The following is a 23,258-nucleotide window of genomic DNA, read 5'->3' as shown; positions in this document are numbered from 1 at the left end:
ATTCGCTATCAGGGGGGACGACAGCAGTTCAAACCCCTCTCCGACCATCAAGATAAGGGCTAATTCACTTTAGGCACAAACCAAAAAGGTTCTTTTGAAAAGGACACAGCCGATATTGTTCCGAATCATTCTCCAATGCAATTTTTTGCTCCATCTCTAAAAGCCCCATGGTCGACAAGGCCTTAAACCTTAATCTTGCTCTCTTATAACATGTTGGTGCTTCGGTCACAGCTACCCTGTCTTAGAAGAAACGTCTTGAAAATCTAACTATAATCTTACCGGATTTCAGGTCCGCCTGGTATGCAAACAACTGTTTCTTATGTAAATCAACACATGTTTCAGCACCATTGTGCCATCGACACTGGGTATTCTTTAGTCAGTTCTGTAACAAGTAAAGGTGATTTAACTAATAAAACTTTTCATGAAAATAAACCTAAACATAGTTTTTGTTTGTTGTCATTGCCTTAATTTTTCCTACATTGTAGAGTTATATGGGACCGAGTGTACATTACTGTGTATCGGTAGCCTGTCATCTGCAGTTACTGTGAGTCTGGCTGGCGAGTTAAAAAATCACTTTATCTACGAGAATTATTTCAAAAGTCTTGCACACTGGGCATGCGCGACCGTTACGGTGGCGTGATCAAGCTTGAAATTCATATCAGTTGCGAGCGAGACTTAAGGCGATACGGTTATATATGTGTTTGATGGTTCGCGTGGCTGTGTCGTGAGTAATTCACTTTTAAAACGGAAGCTGAAACCGAGTCAGGTCATAATACACGCAGTAACCGGCGTTCCTACATTCAAATCGAATTCCGATATGCAAAGAACCAGACGGAATTTCACTACGCTGTGACAGGTGTGTGGGAATAGTGTAGTGGGTCGTTGCACAGAATCACGGTGGTCTGCTTGTTTCGGAGAAGGTCGGGCTAGCACTGAGGACAACCAAAGAAGTCTAAGGCCATCAACTGCAACAGCCTGTACCTCTCAGGTTACCGTTAATGACATTTTGAGAGAGGATCAATGAAAAACATATGAGGAAATTGCAAAGGAGGCCACAATATCTGTCACTTCAGTTTACATAACCATAACCGAAAAGTTAAAGACATGAACAGTTGCTGTCAGATGGTTTCCACATGATCTGCAGCCGGTGTCCTCACTTTTCACGATAATGCAAGACTGCATAGTACCCTACCAGTGAGAGAAACAATCGACAAATATGGATGGGAAATATTTCCCCACCCACCATACAGTCTCGATATGAGCCCACCAGACTTTAATTTGTTTCCCAATCTGAAGAAACAGCTCCGTGGAAAACGTTTCGATATAACGCTTCCAGTGAGGTGACCAGAGTAGTCAGAGACCTCAACAGTGTAGGAGCCCCCATCCGGAATGCACAAGTTGCCGAAGCGTTGGGAAGCTGTGATAAACAAGAATGGAGGTTATATTGAAGGCCTGTAAAGGTATTTTGTAAAATATATTATTTTCTTCAATTCCATCTCACAGTGTGCCGATCTTTTGGAATGAACCTCGTTTAAACGCAATTTTGTTATGCTAAAATATTTTACGAATGTATTTTGCGATACCTACAGTTGGTTTCGAAATATCTTTTCTCGTCTGCTCTCTCATCTGTTACTGAAATGCACACACAATACGTGTTGTACCGAACTTTACTTGCAAGTAACACTTCCCCCCTTTGTAAAGTACAGTGGTTATGTTGCTGCTGTTCATCCAGTCCTTGCTGATATTTACCTGTTCTCGTATTAGTATGTCGCGAAATCTGAAACTCGTTTACTCTCCCTCCTTCTCTCTCTCTCTCTCTCTCTCTCTCTCTCTCTCTCTGTGTGTGTGTGTGTGTGTGTGTGTGTGTGTGTGTGTGTGTGTGTGTGCGTGTGCGTGTAGTTGTAACCGTTTGCATTTTTTGGTAAGAATTCTTTCACGGCAGAGCTTACTTTTGTGAAATTTTTCCCTTTAAATGTTGAAATTATTTACAGAGTGGTGTTCCTCACAACAGTGCTTATAGGTTTCAAAAGCGTCGTGGGTTAACACTGAGTTCAAACACTGAACGTTACTGTGTTCAGTGTGAAATGAGGGTTTCTGTGTTCGACACTCGGCAAATACTGAAATCGTATGTCGCTCGCTGCTCACAGTTTTTAGCATCTGCATAGCAGCTGTTTTGTGCCGTATAATACAGCTCAAGTACCGCCGTTTATTCCCCGCGGGCAACAGCTATTTCATAATTTGTAGATGTTGTTAGCAACACAAAGAATGGCTGGTCTTTTTCTATTTATTTTTTATATGTCTGAATCACAGCTGGTGATCATAAAGTAGATGAAGTTAAGAAACTCTGCTAAATGGGCAGCAAAATAACTCACGACGACGGGCGTTTGTGGCCGAGCGGTTCTAGGCGCTTCAGTCTGGAACCACCCGACACTACGGTCGCAGGTTCGAATCCTGCCTCGGGCATAGATGTGTGTGATGTCCTTAGGTTAGTTAGGTTTAAGTAGTTCTAAGTTCTAGGGGACTGATGACCTCAGATGTTAAGTCCCAAAGTGCTCAGAGCCATTTGAACTCACGACGGACGGAGGAAGGAGAACATAGAAAGCAGAAGAGCACAGGCAAGAAGGGTGTTCCTAGCCATGAGAAGTCGACTAGTATCAAACATAGGTCTTAATTTGAGTGGTTAGCGCACTGGACTCTCATTCGAGAGCACGACGGTTCAATCCCGCGTCCAGCCATCCTGATTTAGGTTTTCCGTGATTTCCCTAAATCGCTCCAGGCAAATGCCGGGTGGTTCCTTTAAAAGGGCACGGCCGACTTCCTTCCCCATCCTTCCCTAATCCGATGAGACCGATGACGTCAATGTTTGGTCTCTTCCACCAAAACAACCCAACTCTTAATTTGAGGAAGATATTTCTGAGAATGAACGTTTGGAGCACAGCATTGTATGTCAGTGAGATATGGACTGTGGGAAATCCGGAACAGAAGAGAATCGAAGCCTTTGAGGTTTAATGTTGCAGAAGAATGTTGACCTGGTAAGGTAAAGAATGAGCAAGTTCTCCGCAGAAAGAAATGGTTCAAATGGCTCTGAGCACTATGGGACTTAACGTCTGAGGTCATCAGTCCCCTAGAACTTAGAACTACTTAAACCTAACTAACCTAAGGACATCACACATATCCATGCCCGAGGCAGGATTCGAACTTGCGACCTAGCAGTCACGCGGTTCCGGACTGAAGCGCCTAGAACCGATTGGCCACGGCGGCCGGCTTCTCCGCAGAATCGACGAGGAAAGGACTGTATGGAAAACACCGACAAGAAGAAGGAGTGGGATGATGGGGCATCTGTCAAGACATCAGGGAGTAACTTCCATGGTACGAGAGGGATCAAAATGGCTCTGAGCACTATGGGACTTAACTTCTGAGGTCATTAGTCCCCTAGAACTTAGAACAGCTTAAACCTAACTAACCTAAGGACATCACAAACATCCATGCCCGAGGCAGGATTCGAACCTGCGACCGTAGTGGCCTCGCGGTTCCAGACTGTAGCGCCTAGAACGTCTCGGCCATTCTGGCCGGCCGAGAGGGATCAGTAGAGGAATATAGATATTGGGCTATATCCAGCAAATAAGTGAGGACTAAGCTGCATGTGCTAATCTGAGAGGAAAATGTTGGCACAGGAGAGAAATCCGTGGCAGGCCGCACCAAACCAGAAAAACTTCGCAAAAAAGTGTCTGAAGAGAAAATACATGGAATTAAGTATCCGGTCAAGTTTGGCAAGGATGTTTGGACGAACTAGTTTCGGGTTAGCTGAAGATCCAATCTGGGCATCAGCAGGGAGTGAACCGGCCAAAGCACGGAACCATGCAGCAGAGTGAGCAGGCCAGCACTGTGCCCGCAGCATTTGTAATTGTGAGAACTGCCGGTGCTGGCTGTCACAACGTGTCGCTTTCTCCCAGCAGCGCAATTTCGTTTCTCCTTCCATTGTAAAACCGGCCCGAATTTCACGTCTTTCTTTAGGTTTAGAAGCAATTAATTGCACCTCAGTGCCAAGGATAAGTTAATTTGTTATGTCTGGGAATAGCAGCACGTTCTGCACTCTTGTAGTAGTAAAACAGTGAAGCCTGAGTTATAAAATATTTTACACTGTCATTTACTTTTAGGAGATGAGCAATGCATTCTAAAGTCAGGTTCGTAGCGCTACAACTTCAACGCAAGATTTTCAGACGCGCTGCTGCTGAAGTGCATTTTGGTTAAACGCCTTACGCATCTATAATTTCTCAGCCTTTCTGGCGTTATGCAGCACTCATTCCAGTGTCGCCGCCCGGTGAATCTACGCATGTTGCGTGTCTGGTGCTTGTTTCTGTGGCCAAATGCCCTTCCGGGCGTCACACTACCCCCTCAGTATAAATGGTGAGATGTCATACGCAGACTCCTTTTGCTAATCTTGTTTTGATGTTGAGTTCAAAGTGTCTATTATGTTCACGGTGTCAAAAAACCACACCCATGTTTGAAAGCGTATCAAACAAACTGTTGTCAATCTGGCGCACGGTTTCGATCAAGAAGGCAAAAAAAAAAAAAACAAAAAAAAAACAGGTTGGAGCATAACGTTCCGGAGGCATAGCACTCAGGCATAGAACTAAGTCCGAATTAGACGTGGATGGGAGAGAAACCGGCAGTGTTCTTTTTTTGGCAACCATTCCGACATTTTCCCCAAGTGTTTTAGGAAGATTACGGAGAACTTTAATCACTGTGGCAAGACAGGTTTCGAACCCCGCTCCTCCCGAATATATGGCAATGCCACGTTTTTATGCTATTCGACTCTTGTCTGGGTTACCTCCATTGCTCGCTCTACACGTTAGGCCATACATACAGGAAAACGTTTGTAGTTCTACCGCAGATAATGAAGGGAAGCGGTTTCATCCAGCTAGGAATTGCCTTTCCCCAACGCGAGCGCGCTATTACAGCTTTGAGATTGGATTCAAGGCTTCCTTGCAGAGAGAACTCAACATGTCGCTCTTAACGGAACAAAATCGACAGGTAATTTTGGGCTTACACCAAGGACGTGTGATAGGAATATTACTGTTTACAATGTATACAGGGTGTCCTTGGAAAAATAGTCATTATTCAAGAATATGACAGGAACGATTATTCGAAGCCAACAAGTCAAGTAAACATGGGCTCTAAAATGCATGTCTTAAAGAGCTGTGAGTAATTGTTTAGTAGAAGAGATGTGTTTCTCAGCAGCGAAGATGAACAAGTACTCATAGCTGTTGAGGTAGGTACTTTAGAGTCCATGTTTACTGGACATTTCTTTCATGCTTTGTTCCATACTACCACCTCCCAAAATATAGAATGGAAAGAGCCGGCAGTAGAAGAAGTGTGTTTCACACAATCGAAGATTAAAAAAAGTGCTCGTAGCTCTTAAGGTATACATTTTAGAGCCTATGTTTACAAGATATGTTTGCGTCGAATGGTAATTCCTGTCGTATACCTGAATAGGGACCACTCCTCCTGCGACACCCGGCACGTAATGTCGGGATCTCCATAAGGCTGTTTGCAGATTATGCTGTAGACGAGTTACTTCCATATCTCGGTTGAAAATGTTCCGAATATTGATCATATAACATGTGTGCCTCATTGCGTGCTATCATTTGGAAAAAATCTCGTTTCATTATGTTGAATCGTTTATGACGTATGACGATTGTTAGAACCATATGATTCGCGATGCGCAAGTACGTGCACTTAGAACCATGGATGAATGGTAACAGGCAGATTCCATATTTCTAGATTTCCGGAAAGCATTTGACACGGTGCCCCACTGCAGACTGTTAACGAAGGTATGAGCATATGGAATAAGTTCACAGACATGTGAGTGGTTCGAAGACTTCTTAAGTAATAGAAAACGGTATGTTGTCCTCAATGGCGAGTGCTCATGAGAGACAAGGGTTTCGTCAGAAGTTCCCCATGGAAGTGTGATAGAACTGCTGTTTTTTTCTATATACATAAATGATTTGATGGACAGGGTGGGCAGCAATGTGTGGTTGTTTGCTGATGATGCCGTGGTGTACGGTAAGGTGTCGAAGTTGAGTGACTGTAGGAATATACAAGAATACTTAGACAAAATTTCCAGTTGGTATGATGAATGGCACCTAGTCCTAATTCTGGAAAAATGTGAGGTAATGCGGCTGAGACGGAAGATCAAACATGTAATATTCGAATACAGTGTTACTAGTGACCTACTTGACAGTGTCAAGTCATTTAAATATCTGGGCGTAACGTTGCAAACCGATGTGAGATCTCTGGTAGGGAAGGCGAATGTTCATCTTCGGTTTACTGGGAGAATTTTAGGAAAGAGTAGTTCACCTGTAAAGGAGACCGCGACCTATTCTTGTGTGCTCAAGTGTTTGGGATGCGTAACAGGTCGGATTGAAAGAAGACATCATCGATGCAATCCACAGGCAGGCTGCTAGATTTGTTACTGGTATTCTTTAAAATTCTAAGATCCTAAGATACACATTTGACTCTGAATTCACATTCATCGGAATTTCCTTTGGTGTACATGATTTCGAGCATCATTCAAATGGGCGTCAAATGTTTCTCTAATCTTTTGTATTTCTCACTTTCATAGAAATCATTTCACAAAAATATTTAACCGTTTTTTCCATTTTTTTATTTGCAGGTTTTGTTCAGAAAGCATGAAATATTTATTTAAATATCGATCGGTATTCTATTATTACTGTTAAGAATATTTATATCAAAGACGGCAGATAATTTTCAATTTATGCCGTGATTTACATATCTAGTAGCAGCTGTCGTGAAATTTTTCAATTCTCTTTCAAATCACTAATAAAGTGTTTTTTTATCCTGACTGCTTTCAAGAAATTTACCTTCTTTTTCCACACTTGTTAATCCGATACCCCATTTGCCCAATTCTCACTTTTCGTTTGGCTATGAAAATTCGGACAAAAATCAATTGTAATTTCTAGGGAATCTTGTTTTCGCTCCGCTCGAGCATATGACCAAAAAGGCGGTATTTACTGTCTTCTAAATATTGCTTGACGTGGTTGTTATTTTATACTTTCTCGAAAAGATAAATGTAGGTATCTAAAATATTTGGACAACACGTTTCCTATTCTTCCACTTCTCAGGAGTGTGGAGAATTTACCATAAGACCTATATCAAGAACATACACCGTGACTTTTACATTGGTCATTAATAGAATCTATTATAATTGACGGAAGTGTTCAGGGGTGAACAGCTGGGTGTTAGTGACGAACGGGCACAATATGTCCGCAAGCGACCACGTTGCCATCATTCATCCCCCCCCCCCCCCCCATGTGTTCCGAACACAGCATCCGTTCCGTTCGCGGTCCGTGCTGGCGGCGTCTTCTTAAGAAGTCTGCCTCTTCTCGAAGTCTTTCTCCTTTTAGTCAGATTCAAAGTGGGCTCTCAGCGGACCCACCAGTGAACTCTTTCGTCATGAAGTACGCCGGGAAAAATTGAAGAATCTATTATCATTACTTGTTCCTACAATATGTTACTAAAGTTCTACTTTTCGTAAATAGGATGGTTCCACATAACCTCAGTTTCACGGTCCAGTTAATAAACTGCACAACAGACAGCTCTCACAACACACGTAATTTTGGCGCTGACGTCTAAACAAAGATGGCCACTCGCTACAGGTGAGACTCGGTACAGGAATATAAACGCCAGAGGCGCTGCAGTAGGCTCACCTGCCACGAGTAGTCGATTGCGATAAGAAAGTCGCTCGTGTAACAGTAATTTAAGTAGAGTTCCAATGCACGACCGTCCACTAGCGACCTCGGCCACGAATGTGGTTTTGTATGTGAGCGTACAAGGGAATACAATATTGTGGAAGCACCTAAAACAGTACATATTACGATGCCTAATACGGTGCAGGGAAACCGTTGGCATTCAAAACAGTTCACAGTCGTCTCGGTATGGACAAATACAGGTACTGTATGCTTTTCAAGGGAATCTTGTACCATCCTTCCTGCAAAATAGTAGGAGGTGGATAACGATCACGAACCCTTCTCTTCAAAGTAGACTACAAGGGCTCAATAATATTGAGGTCTGGTGATTGTGATGGCAGGAGGAGATGCGATAATTCGTTCCCGTCCTCACAAGACCATACGTGGATGATGCGAGCTGTGTGAACAGGGACCCTGTCATCTTGGAACATTGTATTACCATTGGGGAACAAATCTTGTATCATGGGATGGACCTCATCAGCCAAAATCGTCACATAGTAGTTGGTAGTAATGCGACCCTGCAGAGTAACCATGGGGCCCATGGAATACCACTATATGTCTGCCAAAATCATCACCGAACCCCCGCCATGTTTCATTCTTGGGACGTAAACTCAGTCAGAAGTTGGAAACAGTGTGAAATCAGACTCATACGACCAAATGGCCGGCCGGTGTGGCTGAGCGGTTCTAGGCGCTTCAATCTGGAACAGCGTGACCGCTGTGGTTGCAGGTTCGAATCCTGCCTCGGGCATGGATGTGTGTGATGTCCTCAGGTTAGTTAGGTTTAAGTAGTTCTAAGTTCTAGAGGACTGATGCCCTTAGATGTTAAGTCCCAAAGTGCTCAGAGACATTTGAGGAGGAGGAGGACATTAGTCCCGTCGACAATGAGGTCATTAGAGACGGAGCAGAAGCTCGGATTAGGGAAGGATGGGGAAGGAAGTCGGCCGTGCCCTTTCAAAGGAACCATTCCGGCATTTGCCTGGAGTGATCTAGGGAAATCACGGAAAATCTAAATCAGGATGGCCGGAAGCGGGATTGAACCGTCGTCCTCCCGAATGCGAGTCCAGTGTGCTAACTACTGCGCCACCTCGTTCGATGAAGTGAGACATTTGAACCATTTCGACGAAATGGTGTTCTTCCATTATTCCATGGCCCAGGTCTCATAGATTCGACACTACATTTATATGCTACGGGCATTGTACAACTCATGTGTGGTTTTCGAATTCCAGATCACCCTGCAATTCCCTGTATGTGAAGCTCCCTTTGTGTTGTTTTGATGCAGACAAGCTTCGTGAATGTGACACTCAGTTCTGAGAACTGTCGTCATCTTATTTTTGTCACAATCTTCTTCAATGACCATCCGTCAAGATCACTAAACACACGGTTTCGTCCGCGTTGTTGCTGAGTGGGTGATGGTTGATCGGTCGGTTGGTTGGTTGATTTGGGGGAGGGGACCAAACAGCGAGGTCATCGGTCCCATCGGATCAGGGAAGGTTGGGAAGGAAGTCAGCCGTGCTCTTTCGAAGGAAACATCCCAGCATTTGCCTGAAGCGATTTAGGGAAACCACGGAAAACCTAAACCAGAATGGCCGGAGGCGGTTTTGATCTGTCATCCTCCAGAATGTGGGTCCAGTGTGCTAACCACTGCACCACCTCGCTCGGCACAGGTGATGTTTTTCCGCTTTCCCTTTATGCGACATAAATCTTCGATCGGTGCCTCTTGAAAAACCAAATACTTCAGCTACCTTGGTTACGGAAACACGCACCTTACGAGCACCAACAATTTGCTTCGACATAATGCACCCACAACTACACATAATACTGTTTTGGCCACGTCCGACACTTGCAACGTGTTGAGAACATTGCATAGTTGCCGTTCGCAACGCGACAGCACAACGTCCACGGTTATCTAGCATCTACACTTATATTCAAGCATGTATTTCTCGCGGTATTTCCACATTTTTACATCATCTGTATTTATGTATATTCGACTATAATTAAATCATTATATGTTCCTATCTGCAATCCAGAAATCATATCTCGGCACGCTGTACGTGACTAACATTTCTCAACTGCTTACATGCAGAGACACCGTTTCAATAATCACGGAGAATTACTTGGCAAAAACGAAAGCTGCGTCATGGTATCTATACCAGAATTCGAATCATAGCATCATTTATTATAAGTCCAATGACCTGTCATTGCGTTATGTCACATTGTTCTCTTATTTCTGTTACGTACCGAGGGCAGGAAAAGAAAACTGTCAACACGCTTGCATACGCTCTAGAACACCTCGTGTTATGAGCAGCTCAAGGGTACTAGGAATATAGTCAGCTATTTCCGTAACAGACCTCGAAGACGATTCTCGGCAGTTTGCCATTAGTGTCCGAAGCAGAAGAGTTGGCAGTTGTGTGTGTGGTAGAGGACCCGGAATGAAAACTACAAAATAAAGTACGACTTCGCAGCTTCATTCTCCGTCTGGCAATTGAAGTTACGATTACCGTTACAGTCTTCCCTGAACAAAGCTGTGTTCGAGTCTCGTGCGTGAGGAAGCGGTCTGAAGCAATATGGGTGGTTGCGGAAGCGGCAGTTCGGGGTTAACGCGCCGCGCCGCCTGCGCTGAATCACGCGGGTCGCTGTACCGGGAAGGTAAACAGCGCGGCGACCTTCCCCACTGCTCGTGACGTCACAGATAAGCAGAGGGTAACGGCCTCTGCTGCGCGCGGCGCGCCTTCCGTCGGAACTGCGTTTCCACGCGCCGATCGTTCTGTCGGGCACGCTACTACCAAATTGGTACGAGCTTTGCAGCGCTCATACTCCGTTCGAGAATTCCTGTTAACCAGCTGCCACGTCAAGGTTCCAACCAAAATTTTTCAGGGGGCGAAGACTGCTGCGAAAGTAAGCTCAGATACGAGTGTTTAGACGTCCTTCTTAACATCGACTGTAGTGTACTGGTATATATTAAAGAGTATTTAAGCGTGTGAAACAATTAAAAGCGTATTTTTAAAGGTAATATTAGGCTCTTTTTTTATTTTTGAGCAGTTACGCAATCCCATGGCCATTGCGCCTGTTCGTAATTGCCACTTCCGCTACATCAATGTTGCAGCCCACCTTATACCGTTACTGGTACTACTACGTTAACGCTTCTGAATATAGCTACGAGGCGTACGGACGATCAAGGGATCTGTATGTTTATATGATATTTTCGGCGGCGATTATCAGTTGCGAGAAATTAGCAGAGAAGATACTGACTAATAAATAGAGGTTTTTTCTCCAGTGAGAGAGGGTGGGGGTGGGGGGTGGGGGGGGGGTGAGAGAGGAGTAAGCACAGGGAAGGGACTCTCGACGACCCACTCTTTTTATCTGTAGCTGCCACTATTTTGCGAATAAAACCACCTATATTGCTTAATAAATTTCTTTATTTGTTACACCGTTTTGGCTACTATAAAAAAACTTCGAACTTCAGAACAAGGTTCCGTGTCAATCCTTAATAATGACACTGAACCTCGTTTTACAAGTTCTAATTTTGTTTTAATTATCTGATGATGACAGTAGCCGAAACAGTGTAAATAGTAAAGAAATTTATTAAGAGTTCTAGACGGCGTTATTCACAGAATATTCACGATGATAGCGGATTCATACACGAAATTTATTTCCTTTATTAGGAGTTCGTTCTCCTCAGTCACCCTATAAAATAAGTGATTTTTACGATTCTTCTGGAAAAACTAGTGAAGCAGTCAACGTAAATCTTTTTACACATTATTTATTGGTTCTTGGACCACATTTTCTGATTTTTAAAAGAAATTCAGTCATCATTAAAGCCCTATCAAAGGAGTTAAAGCTTCTCTATCCAAAATCGGGTCTGTCCATGACGGAAGTTCTGCAGTCTGCAAATCTTATCTGAAGTATCGTGTATCTCAAGCTGACGTAATGGATTGCGGGCACACTAATAAATATATCTTCCTGAAATTTTACTGAACTACTCCTCGGGCATGTCCGCAAGGAGCAATTGGATATTTTTATTTTAATTTATCCGTTAATTATTGAAAAAAGTTACCAAAAACATGGGACAAAACATATTTCTTTTAAACGTCCGCCGTTTAGTTTTTTGTCAAATTAAAAAAAAAACGGTGCTATTACTCTCTCTGCAATAACGTGTAGATTAAGGAAATTGTCTGTCTTTTGATTTTACATAAGATTTGAAGATTGCAGAACTTCCATCATGGACAAACCTCATTTTGGCCCGACCACATTTAACCCCTCGTCTTAATTTTTTTAAGAAATCAGAAAATATTGTCCAAAAAACAATAAATAATGTGCAAAAAGATTTACATTGATTGCTTTATTAGTTTTCCCCCCAAAAAAATCGTAAATATCACTCATATTATAGTCTGACTGAAGAGAATGGACTCTTAATAAAACTACAACTGACATATCTTGTCCTCTTTTGAACTGTCTTGAGATCTAAGTCGCGTCATATTGTACATTTCATCAGGTCAACGGAAAACGTTCTCACGCTTTTTAAGCCATTCATATTTCCCAGGAACGGGATCAGCATCATTCGACCACCTAGATTTGGATTTTTCGTGGTAACTCCAAATCACTTTACGTGAATGCTGGTCTGAGTCCTACAGAAAGACTGAGCAATTTTTTCCTCTTTACTTGTTCAACTGAGTTTCGTGTTCCGTCTCTAATGACCTAGAAGTCCATAAGACTTTTTCTGTTGGATAAGAACACTGAGTAATGTTTTGTTCATTTTATAAATGACTTACTTAAGAATACATTGATTAAGCATTTAATCCAACAGGAAGTGCATTCTATAGCAGAGTAAAGTCGGAATCGATTACAAATTTCACAGAAATATGATTTAAGCAACTAATTTTACTTCCATGTTACCTCAGGTTTGCAACACTGACTAAGGGTGAACTCAAGGGTATTTTGTTCCAGCCATGGAAGTTCATTCACATGTTCAAGTAAGAATTAATTTCGCTTCAAACGATTTCGCAATGTAACAGAATACTGTTATAGCCAACAATATTTTATGTCCTCAGTGTCATTAATAATTGGAAGCTGCTATTTTCAGAAACGTGCCGTTATATCATTATTTGCAGTTTTCCTTAAATTCTTGTGGTTCTGACGAATAACAGTACTTCGGTCTCACGGTAAACATTTTGCTGAATCAGCTTGGCATCTAAAAACACACGACATTCTCTTCTCACAGACGAGATAAAAATGTTAGTACTTAAATTCTTCTGTGAATACGAATGTACTGTAGTTGCGGAACACAGAGCAAGTTAGCGTGATTGACAGTTTGTATATGGAATTTGACATTTTAGCCTCTCCATTCAGCTTACGTTTATTAACTACACCATATTTGTAAGTTTGTCTAATAAGATTGCTCTTAGCACATCGAAATGAGAAATAGTCACAATATATTTCGGGCCGCGTATCTATCGGCATATGGAGAAACAGAACAGAGCCGTTCGGTAACTTTGGTAGCAACTGTGGACCCAAAATACCCGTGTTGGTACTAATCGCCTTATTATCCAATAAAATAATGCATATAGCTAAACTGGAAACTTTTTGTGAGATTCAAGTGGAAGTAATGCATTTATTGTACAATTTCATCAACTTTTCAGTAATACAAGAAGTACTGAGATATTGTATTTCTTGGTAACGTAGACAATACGTGACATTTGAGTCCGGAGAGAGGAAGATTTAATTTATTGAGAAATTTATATTTCAGGTACCTATGTAGTAACTAGGACAATACTTCATACTGACGTCATTGGTGGCTAAGCGTCTTTTATAATTGGTTATGCCCCTGAGAAGCGGCAGGGCATATCCACTCTGCGACGTTTGTATCCAATGTGCGTTGCCTATCATCCAGTCATCGAGTATGCGTGAAAGGTGGCAGGCTGAGCTTTTAAAATATCACATTGCGAGAAAAAGGACTCCAGACGCTTACAGGTACTGAAATAAATCAATGATAAAGGTTGAAAATTTGTGTCGGTCCTGGACTCGAACCCAGATGCTCCGCTTTTCTACTGCGGTTGCCTCAACTGCCTCGGTCATCCGATCACGCTTCACGGCCGACCCAAATTCTCAACATCTCACACGCAAGTAGCACCCCCCCCCCCCCCCCCCCTCTCTTCTATTAGTCCTAACGCTCGTAACGTTCGCTACGCCCTGCAGGGGTTCGGAAGACATGGTGCATCCGCGCTGAAAGTACCTAGACCCGTCTTCGCTCATATGCATGCAATGCAGGGCGAATAAACTAAAACTTGCACTCCAGATATTGCGAAAATGGAAAGTGCTGTTAATGTGCGAATTTCACAGAATGGGTTGGCAGTTAGGGGCTCGTATTGTTAGCCAATAAACAGACTGTAATAATACTTAGAAAGTGTATTTTTTGTGCAAACATACACTCTTTTAAATGGAAAAATGACTATTGACATTAACAAACTAAAAGTAGGGTAAATTAGAATGTCACTGGTGTTTTTTGCAGGATTCTAGTGCGAATCGTTTACGAGATATCGTATTTTGAAAAGTTTCCGCACCGACTCTTATTTGTACCATTCAACCTGCGTAGTTGCTAGTTACGAAGTTGTTATGTTTGCTTACAGTGTGATTATAAGTTCCTTGAGTTCATTGAAACTTGCTAGTCACTTAGTGTGTGACATTCCAAGCAGTAGGTCGTGAGTGGACGATGGGATTTAACAGTGCAGAAAAAGCCGACATGTTCATGGTGTACGCGTATAGGAAGAATGCAGTTCGTTCTTGTACGGTGTATGTGGCAAGATATCCCAATACAATTCAACCATTTCGGCAGTTATTGCCGGCCGCTTTGACCGAGTGGTTCTAGGCGCTTCAGTCTGGAACCGCGCTGCTGCTACGGTCGCAGGTTCGAATCCTGCCTCGGGCATGGATGTGTGTGATCTCCTTAGGTTAGTTAGTTTTAAGTAGAGTTAAGTCTAGGGGACTGATGACCTCAGATGTTAAGTCCCATAGTGCTTAGAATCGTTTGAACCATCGGCAGTTATTTATCAGCTGTTTCAACCAGTTACTTGCGAGTGATAGTGCAGAAACTCAACAACGCAATAGAAGCTAACAAGTGACGACAGAAGAGGGACGAATTAATGTTCTTGCTGCTGTTGCAGTTGATTCCCACGTTATCTCCCACACAATAGCACATGTAAGTGGCATCAGTCAGTTAAGTGTTCTATGCAGTCTGGATTGACATAGATTTAATCCCTGTAACATCTCTCTCCATCAAGAGCTGCATGGAAACGATTATGAAAATCCTGTTAACATCTGTATGTGGACATTAAGACAGGATTCTCCAGATGTATCATGTATCTTGTTTCGTGGTGAAGCCACATATACCAATCATGGCCAGGTAAACCGCCGAAATAGGCACTACTGGTCTTCTGACAGTCGCTGTTGGTTTCGTCAGGTGGAACGTCAGCGTCCATGGACTGTAAACATGTAGTGTGGGATACTGAAACCTCAGCTCATAGGCCTGTTTTTCATAGGCAAGAACACCTAACGCACACAAATATCGCAGCCTCTTAATAGACCATCTTCCACGGATGCTAGAAGACGTTGCTTTGCAGCCTACGGGGAACCTGTATGACCAACATTATGCCACACATGATGGTGCCCGAAATACTACAACATGTCTTCACGAATTGTTTGCAGATCGTTCGACTGAACGCAGAGGACTTGTACCTTGGCCTGCACGTTCCCTGGATTTGACTTCTTCTGTAGGGAAAGAGACAGACGCTCCCTACAAAGACATACGAACTACGCCCAATGATATGCAACGACTTATTGCTCCAGCTGCTTGGACATCTCCATTTAAACGCTAGCACGTGTGAAGCAGGCGTTCCAGAGCAGACTGGAAGCGTGTACTGCCTCTGCCCTTGGTCATTTTGAACCTTTGATGGTCAGTTGTATTGTTACTGGCCAGAATCCACATAACTAGTGTACCCACTTGGGTTGTTCTTTAGTGTGTGCTACCACGGGTATTGTACAAGTATCGTTGCTGGAACAAGTCACACTATTCATCTACATCTACATCCATACACCGCAAGCCACCTGACGGTGTGTGGCGGAGGGTACCCTGAGTACCTCTATCGGTTCTCCCTTCTACTCCAGTCTCGTATTGTTCGTGGAAAGAAGGATTGTCGGTATACTTCTGTGTGGGCTCTAATCTCTCTGATTTTATCCCCATGGTCTCTTCGCGAGATATACGTAGGAGGGGGCAATATACTACTTGACTCTTCGGTGAAGGTATGTTCTCGAAACTTTAACAAAAGCCCTTACCGAGCTACTGAGCGTCTCTCCTGCAGAGTCTTCCACTGGAGTTTATCTATCATCTCCGTAACGCTTTCGCGATTACTAAATGATCCTGTAACGAAGCGCGCTGCTCTCCGTTGGATCTTCTGTATCTCTTCTATCAACCCTATCTGGTACGGATCCCACACTGTTGAGCTGTATTCAAGCAGTGGGCGAACAAGCGTACTGTAACCTACTTCTTTTGTTTTCGGATTGCATTTCCTTAGGATTCTTCCAATGAATCTCAGTCTGGCATCTGCTTTACCGACAATCAACTTTATATGATCATTCCATTTTAAATCACTCCTAATGCGTACTCCCAGATAATTTATGGAATTAACTGCTTCCAGTTGCTGACCTGCTATTTTGTAGCTAAATGATAAGGGATATATCTTTCTATGTATTCGCAGCACATTACACTTGTCTACATTGAGATTCAATTGCCATTCCCTGCATCATGCGTCAATACGCTGCAGATCCTCCTGCATTTGAGTACAATTTTTCATTGTTGCAACCTCTCGATACACCACAGCATCATCTGCAAAAAGCCTCAGTGAACTTCCAATGTCATCCACCAGGTCATTTATGTATATTGTGAATAGCAACGGTCCTATGACACTCCCGTGCGGCACACCTGAAATCACTCTTACTTCGGAAGACTTCTCTCCATTGAGAATGACATGCTGCGTTTTGTTATCTAGGAACTCCTCAATCCAATCACACAATTGGTCTGATAGTCCGTACCTCTCTTACTTTGTTCATTAAACGACTGTGGAGAACTGTGTCAAACGCCTTGTGGAAGTCAAGAAACACGGCATCTACCTGTGAACCCGTGAGTCTCGTGGACGAATAGTGCGAGCTGGGTTTCACACGACCGTCTTTTTCGAAACCCATGCTGATTCCTACAGAGTAGATTTCTAGTCTCCAGAAAAGTCATTATACTCGAACATAATACGTGTTCCAAAATTCTACAACTGATCGACGTTAGAGATATAGGTCTATAGTTCTGCACATCTGTTCGACGTCCCTTCTTGAAAACGAGGATGACCTGTGCCCTTTTCCAATCCTTTGGAACGCTTCGCTCTTCTAGAGACCTACGGTACACCGCTGCAAGAAGGGGGGCAAGTTCCTTCGCGTACTCTGTGTAAAATCGAACTGGTATCCCATCAGGTCCAGCGGCCTTTCCTCTTTTGAGCGATTTTAATTGTTTCTCTATCCCTCTGTCGTCTATTTCACAAGAATAGAGTCACACTATTTAAGTGTTTAGAGATAATATTAAGGAAAGATGTGAAATGGGATGAACTGGTAAAATCAGTAACATGTAAGGAGAGTGGAAGACTTAGATTTCTTAGGAACGTACTGGGACTGTGCAGTTCATCAATAAAGCAAATAGCATACATGACTCTAAAACAGTCAATGTCAGAGTATTGCTGCAACTTTTGGAGTTCTTATCAAGCAGGCATGGTAAGAGATATCGATTAAATTCAGAGGAGAGCTCCAAGAAAAGTAACCAAAATGAACCAGAGGTCCTTGGAATACATAAAACGGAATCTTTGGAAGAAAGGTGACTCTATTCTTGCGAAACCCTTGTGATATTGAATTCTTGGCTCTTTTCGTGTATTACAAGTCTGATACATTTCTAATAAACTGCTTCAGAAGAAGGTCCATTTATTCTTCATATACTAAATATTTACGTAATAAAAGTTAGTTCCGATGTACTATAGCAATCACTTTTGCCTACTACGTAATATTGCTTGAAATTATTAGTATCATTCCATATCGAACTTTTTATTTGTATTCTGCTTCGTGTTATTGAAATTTTCGTATTTCATTTTCCTTTTCAAAGTTATCCCCAGCATTATTAGCATGTGTTGGAAATCATAACCACATCTTATTAGCAGCTAGAATTATTTGCAGGTGGTAGGGGAATAATATGTTTGTTTTGTACAGAACTATAATAAACAAACTTTATTGAAAGTTTATGTTCATTTTAAATTATTTAAAATCACCGCAAATGTATATGAAGCCGTAGACTTGTATCCTTGAACACACCAACGACCAAAAGGTAAGTATAAATAAATTCATGTGAGTTGTGGGTTTGAGAATCTGCTGAGGGCTCGAATATTGTTAACTAAACAACAACGTAGGCCTCACACTACTGGATAAATTTGGAGAACCAGTGGAAGAATGTGCAACAGTTCTCTGTCATCGCAGTAGATTTCGCATAGGGAGTATGAGCATGAGATGTCAGGCTTCGCAGAGAGCCATATAGACACTCATTTATTCCCATACGCGAATGAAATAACACAGAAAGTAGCTCATGCTGATACGAAATACCTTTCACCATACATTGCGACTTACAGTATAGGGTACACTTGTAGATATACACTGCCAGGGAAAAAATTCCACACCTTCAAAGACTGCGTTCAGTGGCACCATGGTATAATACGTGCATACTGAGTGGTTGTGGTGCTAGTGATTCGTTTGTCACGGTCATCAGAGATCAGATGGCGCTTAGGATGTCTCTTTGAGCACTCTCTGTTCTGCCTCTGCCGACAGTAACTGTGCTGAGTTTCGAGGTAAACAGTGTGTGAAACATTCATTCTAGGGTACAACTATGCCTCATCGACGAGTACGTACTCCTACTGAACAACTTCAGCCGTTTAATCGGGGTCGCATTGTGGGCCTGTGGGAAGCGAGTGTCAACCGACGGACTGCTCCATGTGTTGGGCACAACGTACTGGTGGTGTGTCACAGCTTTCAGCAATGGTCTGTGGAACATACCTACACCCATTGACTAGGTTCTGGACGTCCGCGAGTACAGACGCACTTCAAGATCGGCAGACTGAGCCAGCAGCGGTGACTCACTGAATATCATCTAGGGAAGAAATCTGGGCGCATGCTGCAAGTTCTGTACCATCAATGACCATTGGGATTCGCTTGTTAGCAGCAGGACTAAGAACACGTGTGTCTCTGGCCAGGCTAACATTGACAACACGACACTGCCTAGTACGGCTACTCTGGTGTGATGAAACAGTCGACTGGACACCGTAATGGTGCCCTGTTGTCTTCAGAGATGAGAATAGGTTCCGTCTGTATGTGAGTCACATTTAATGTTTCCGCAGATTAAAGTAACCAGCACATATTCTTAATCCCATGCTATTGTCATGTCTTCGACACGAAGGTATTGGACTTTTCCAGCAGGAAAATGTATTTCCACATACGGCTGCAGCGAAGCGAGGTGCTTTTCTTGGTGTGCGACAACTGCCGTAGTCAGCAAGATCACCAGATCTCTCGCCAATTGAACACGTATGCGACGTGATGAGGCGGAATGTTGCCCGTTCTCATTGCTGAATTCCTATAAAAGGTTCAAAATGCTTGTGACAGTCTATTGCAGGATGACATTCGGTACTTTTTTGTTCGTCTGCATACGATAATAAACGCCTTCATTAACGGGAGAGAGGGGTACACAGAGAGGCACATTGTGTATTGACGTGACTGTTTGGGCACCCTTTACTGTAACATGTGTTAAATTTGGTCTGAATTTGTTACCATACACTCCTACCTGTCACATAAGTTGTGAATAAAATGACTTTGTCTCTGAGGGTGTTGCATTTTTTTCAGCAGCGCGGATGTAGACAGGCTGCAAATAAAACAAAGCATACCTACACTATCTAATCAAAAGTATCCAGACACTCCTATGTAAAGCGGAATTGACCAAATGATGCTAAGAGTGACGGACCCGACAGTAGAAAAGGAGGCGGGGAGTATTGTTCTGTCAGTAGAGAAGCAGTAATAAGCAGAATGGGTCACTCAGGAGAGCTCAGTTACTTCGATCTTGGATTGGTCAATGGATTCTAAAGCTGCTTAATTCGACTGCTGATGGTGTGAGTATTATGTGGAAATGCGACGGAACAACCACATCTAAAGCAAGACCGGGCAGACCTCGTATAGTGACGGACTGGGACGGTCGACCATTGCGGATTGTAAAATCGTATAGAATTAACGGAAGGAGTCACTCGTGAGTTCTAAAGTTTTACCACCTGTCCAACTAGCACAATAACTGTGCTTAACGAGTGAAAAAAGAATAGGAGTCAACGATCTAGCATCTCGTCATAAACAACACATCTTCGTAGTTATGCTAAGCGACGCTTGAGGTGGTGTAACGAGCGATGTTAATGGTCAATGAACGACTGGAAACAAGTGATATGGATTGATGAATTACGATATACGCTGCTGAAATCTGATGGAATGGTTTTCGATATGGCGAATGACTGGAGAACTTTACCTGAAGAAAGGAAGGAAGGAAGATTATGTTTAGCGTCCATTCGACATCGAGGTCATTAGAGAGGAAACACATGGTTGGATTGTGTCAAGGATGTGGAAGGAAATCGGCTGCTCAAAGGAACTATCCCAGAATTTGCCTGGAGCGATTTATGGAAGTCACGAGAAACCTAAATGTGGATGGTCGGACGCGGGTTTTAACCGTCGTCCTCCCAAATGCGAGTCCAGTGTTCTAACCTCGCACGGTAACTTTACCTTGCATCATGGGTAGCGCCACCAGTGAAGTACGGAGGAGGTGGTATTGCAGTCTGGGGGTGTATTTCATGGTTAGTATGTGGTCTCCATACTGCGGTTAAGAAAACGCTAAACGCAGAAAGATATGAACTCATTTCAGAGCACTGTGAACACTAGAGGGACAGTTTGGAGACGATGATTTTTTATCTCTGCATGACAGCCCACCTTGTCATAAAAGAGCGTCTGCGAGACAATGGTTAGTGCACATCAACATTCCTAAAATGGACTAGCTTGTCCAGAGTGCCGACCTGAACTCTACGAAACACCTTTGTGATGAGTTAGAACGTCACCTTCGCTCCAGAAACCAGTGTCCAACTTCACAACCTTCTCTGGTTTTGGCTCTTTGAGGAAGACTGGGCTTTCATTCCTCCACAGATATTCATCCACATGAGTGAAAGTGTCTCTAGTAGAATTCAAGCCGGCACAAAGGCGAAGGTTGGACAAACCACATATTAATGTGTACTAATATGTGTCTGGATACCTTTGATCAGATAGTTTGTGTGCCAATTGCAGGTGGGAGTTCTGCCGACCACTCAATGAATTCTGGTCTAGTCATGAAAGATGCAGACCTAGTCAGTGTGAATGGGGCTGTGGTGAGCAAAATGAAATCTTCTACTGCAGAAAGGTGTATACAGTGATACATTATGAACAGTTACTTGGTGCTGAAGAACATATTCTAGTGTAACAGCAGTATCGATGAATTAGCCCGCACGCAGACTATTATATCACATCTATATCTACACCTACATACATACTCGGCAAGCCACCTGACGGTGTGTGGCGGAGAGTACCTTGAGTACCTCTATCGGTTCTCCCTTCTATTCCAATCTCGTATTGTTCGTGGAAAGAAAAAATTGTTGGTATGCCTCTGTGTGGGCTCTAATCTCTCTGATTTTATCCTCGTGGTCTCTTCGCGAGATATACGTAGGAGGGAGCAATATACTGCTTGACTCCTCGGTGAAGGTATGTTCTCGAAACTTCAACAAAAGCCCGTACCGAGCTACTGAGAGTCTCTCTTGCAGAGTCTTCCACTGGAGTTTATCTATCATCTCCGTAACGCTTTCGCGATTACTAAGTGATCCTGTAACGAAGCGCGATCCTCTCCGTTGGATCTTCTCTAACTCTTCTATCAACCATATGCGGTACGGATCCCACATCGGTGAGTAGTATTCAAGCAGTGGGCGAACAAATGTACTGTAACCTACTTCCTTTGTTTTCGGACTGCATTTCCTTAGGATTCTTCCCATGAATCTCAGTCTGGCATCTGCTTACCGACAATTAATTTTATATGGTCATTCTATTTTAAATCACTCCTAATGCCTACTCCCAGATAATTTATGGAATTAACTGCTTCCAGTTGCTGACCTGCTATATTGGCTTTCTATGTATTCGCAGCACATTACACTTGTCTACATTGAGATTCAATTGCCATTCCCTGCACCATGCGTCAATTCGTTGCGGATCCTCCTGCATTTCAGTACAATTTTCCATTGTTACAAACTCTCGATATACTACAGCATCGTCCGCAAAAAGCCTCAGTGAACTTCCGATGTTATCCACCAGGTCGTTTATATATATTTTGAATAGCAACGGTCCTATTGCACTCCCGTGCGGCACACCTGAAATCACTCTTACTTCGAAAGACTTCTCTCCATTAAGAATGACATGCTGCGTTCTGTTAACTAGGAACTCTTCAATCCAATCACACGTCTGGTCTTATGGCCCATATGGTCTTACTTTGATCATTAAACGACTGTGGGGAACTGTATGAAACGCGTTGCGGAAGTCAAGAAACACGGCATCTACCTGGGAACCTGTGTCTATGGCCCTCTGAGTCTCGTGGACGAACAGTGCGAGCTGGGTTTCACACGATCGTCTTTTTCGAAACCCATGCTGATTCCTACAGAGTAGATTCCTAGTTTCCAGAAAAGTCATTATACGCGAACATGTAACGCTTAACTATATTCCATTAGTTTGGCTGCATATACACTTTGCTTTAATTACTATTTTCGTATTATAATTATTTTGTAATTTACTTCTGACTGGAATAAAAAAGAGAGCGCATCCAGAAACTAGTCGGTTTTTGTCCTACGTCCCTAGTAGACTCCTTTTCTGCGTAGCCGGACTGCGCAGGCGAAGTGACTCACAGCCCTGTGGACATGCCAAAGCGCAGACATTGCTGGGAAATATGAAAGGGGTACTTACCATCCCTGGACATGCCAAGGCGAAGACATTTCTGGAGGCGGCAGTACTGGCAGCGGTTGCGGTTGACGCGGTCGACGACGCAGTTCTTGTTGCGGGGGCACTGGTAGTTGACGACGGAGCTCTGCGACCGCCGAAAGAAGCCCTTACAGCCTTCGCACGTGATCACCCCATAGTGCACGCCGCTGCTCTTGTCTCCGCACACCTTGCACGGGATGATCTCGATTTGCGCTGCAACACAAAACACGAACGTGGCAGCTCACTCTGGCTTATAATGAACTGTTGCTTAGAAATAAGGCGGCCATTTATTGCGCTATGGGGGGAATAGTGACAATCTTGATTGCATCTGTGTGCAATGAAAGTTTCAGTAAG

The 23,258-nt window shown here is 43.2% G+C and overlaps 1 protein-coding gene across 5 annotated transcripts in view; it reads right to left on the bottom strand.

Annotated features, from left to right (window-relative positions):
- LOC126297635 (probable nuclear hormone receptor HR3) overlaps positions 1-23,258 on the bottom strand; it is a 517,590-nt gene that overhangs the window by 83,980 nt on the left and 410,352 nt on the right. For all 5 annotated transcript variants that reach the window (XM_049988659.1, XM_049988660.1, XM_049988658.1 and 2 more), the window contains one exon: positions 22,890-23,117. In XM_049988659.1, coding sequence (XP_049844616.1) covers positions 22,890-23,117 — 228 coding nt within the window. The remainder of the gene's footprint in view (positions 1-22,889; positions 23,118-23,258) is intronic.

Source organism: Schistocerca gregaria, chromosome X, assembly GCF_023897955.1.
Source record: "Schistocerca gregaria isolate iqSchGreg1 chromosome X, iqSchGreg1.2, whole genome shotgun sequence".
Taxonomy (NCBI): Eukaryota; Metazoa; Arthropoda; class Insecta; order Orthoptera; family Acrididae; genus Schistocerca; species Schistocerca gregaria.
The sequence above is the reverse complement of the archived record's forward strand: the minus strand, read 5'-3'. Positions and strand labels throughout refer to the sequence as shown.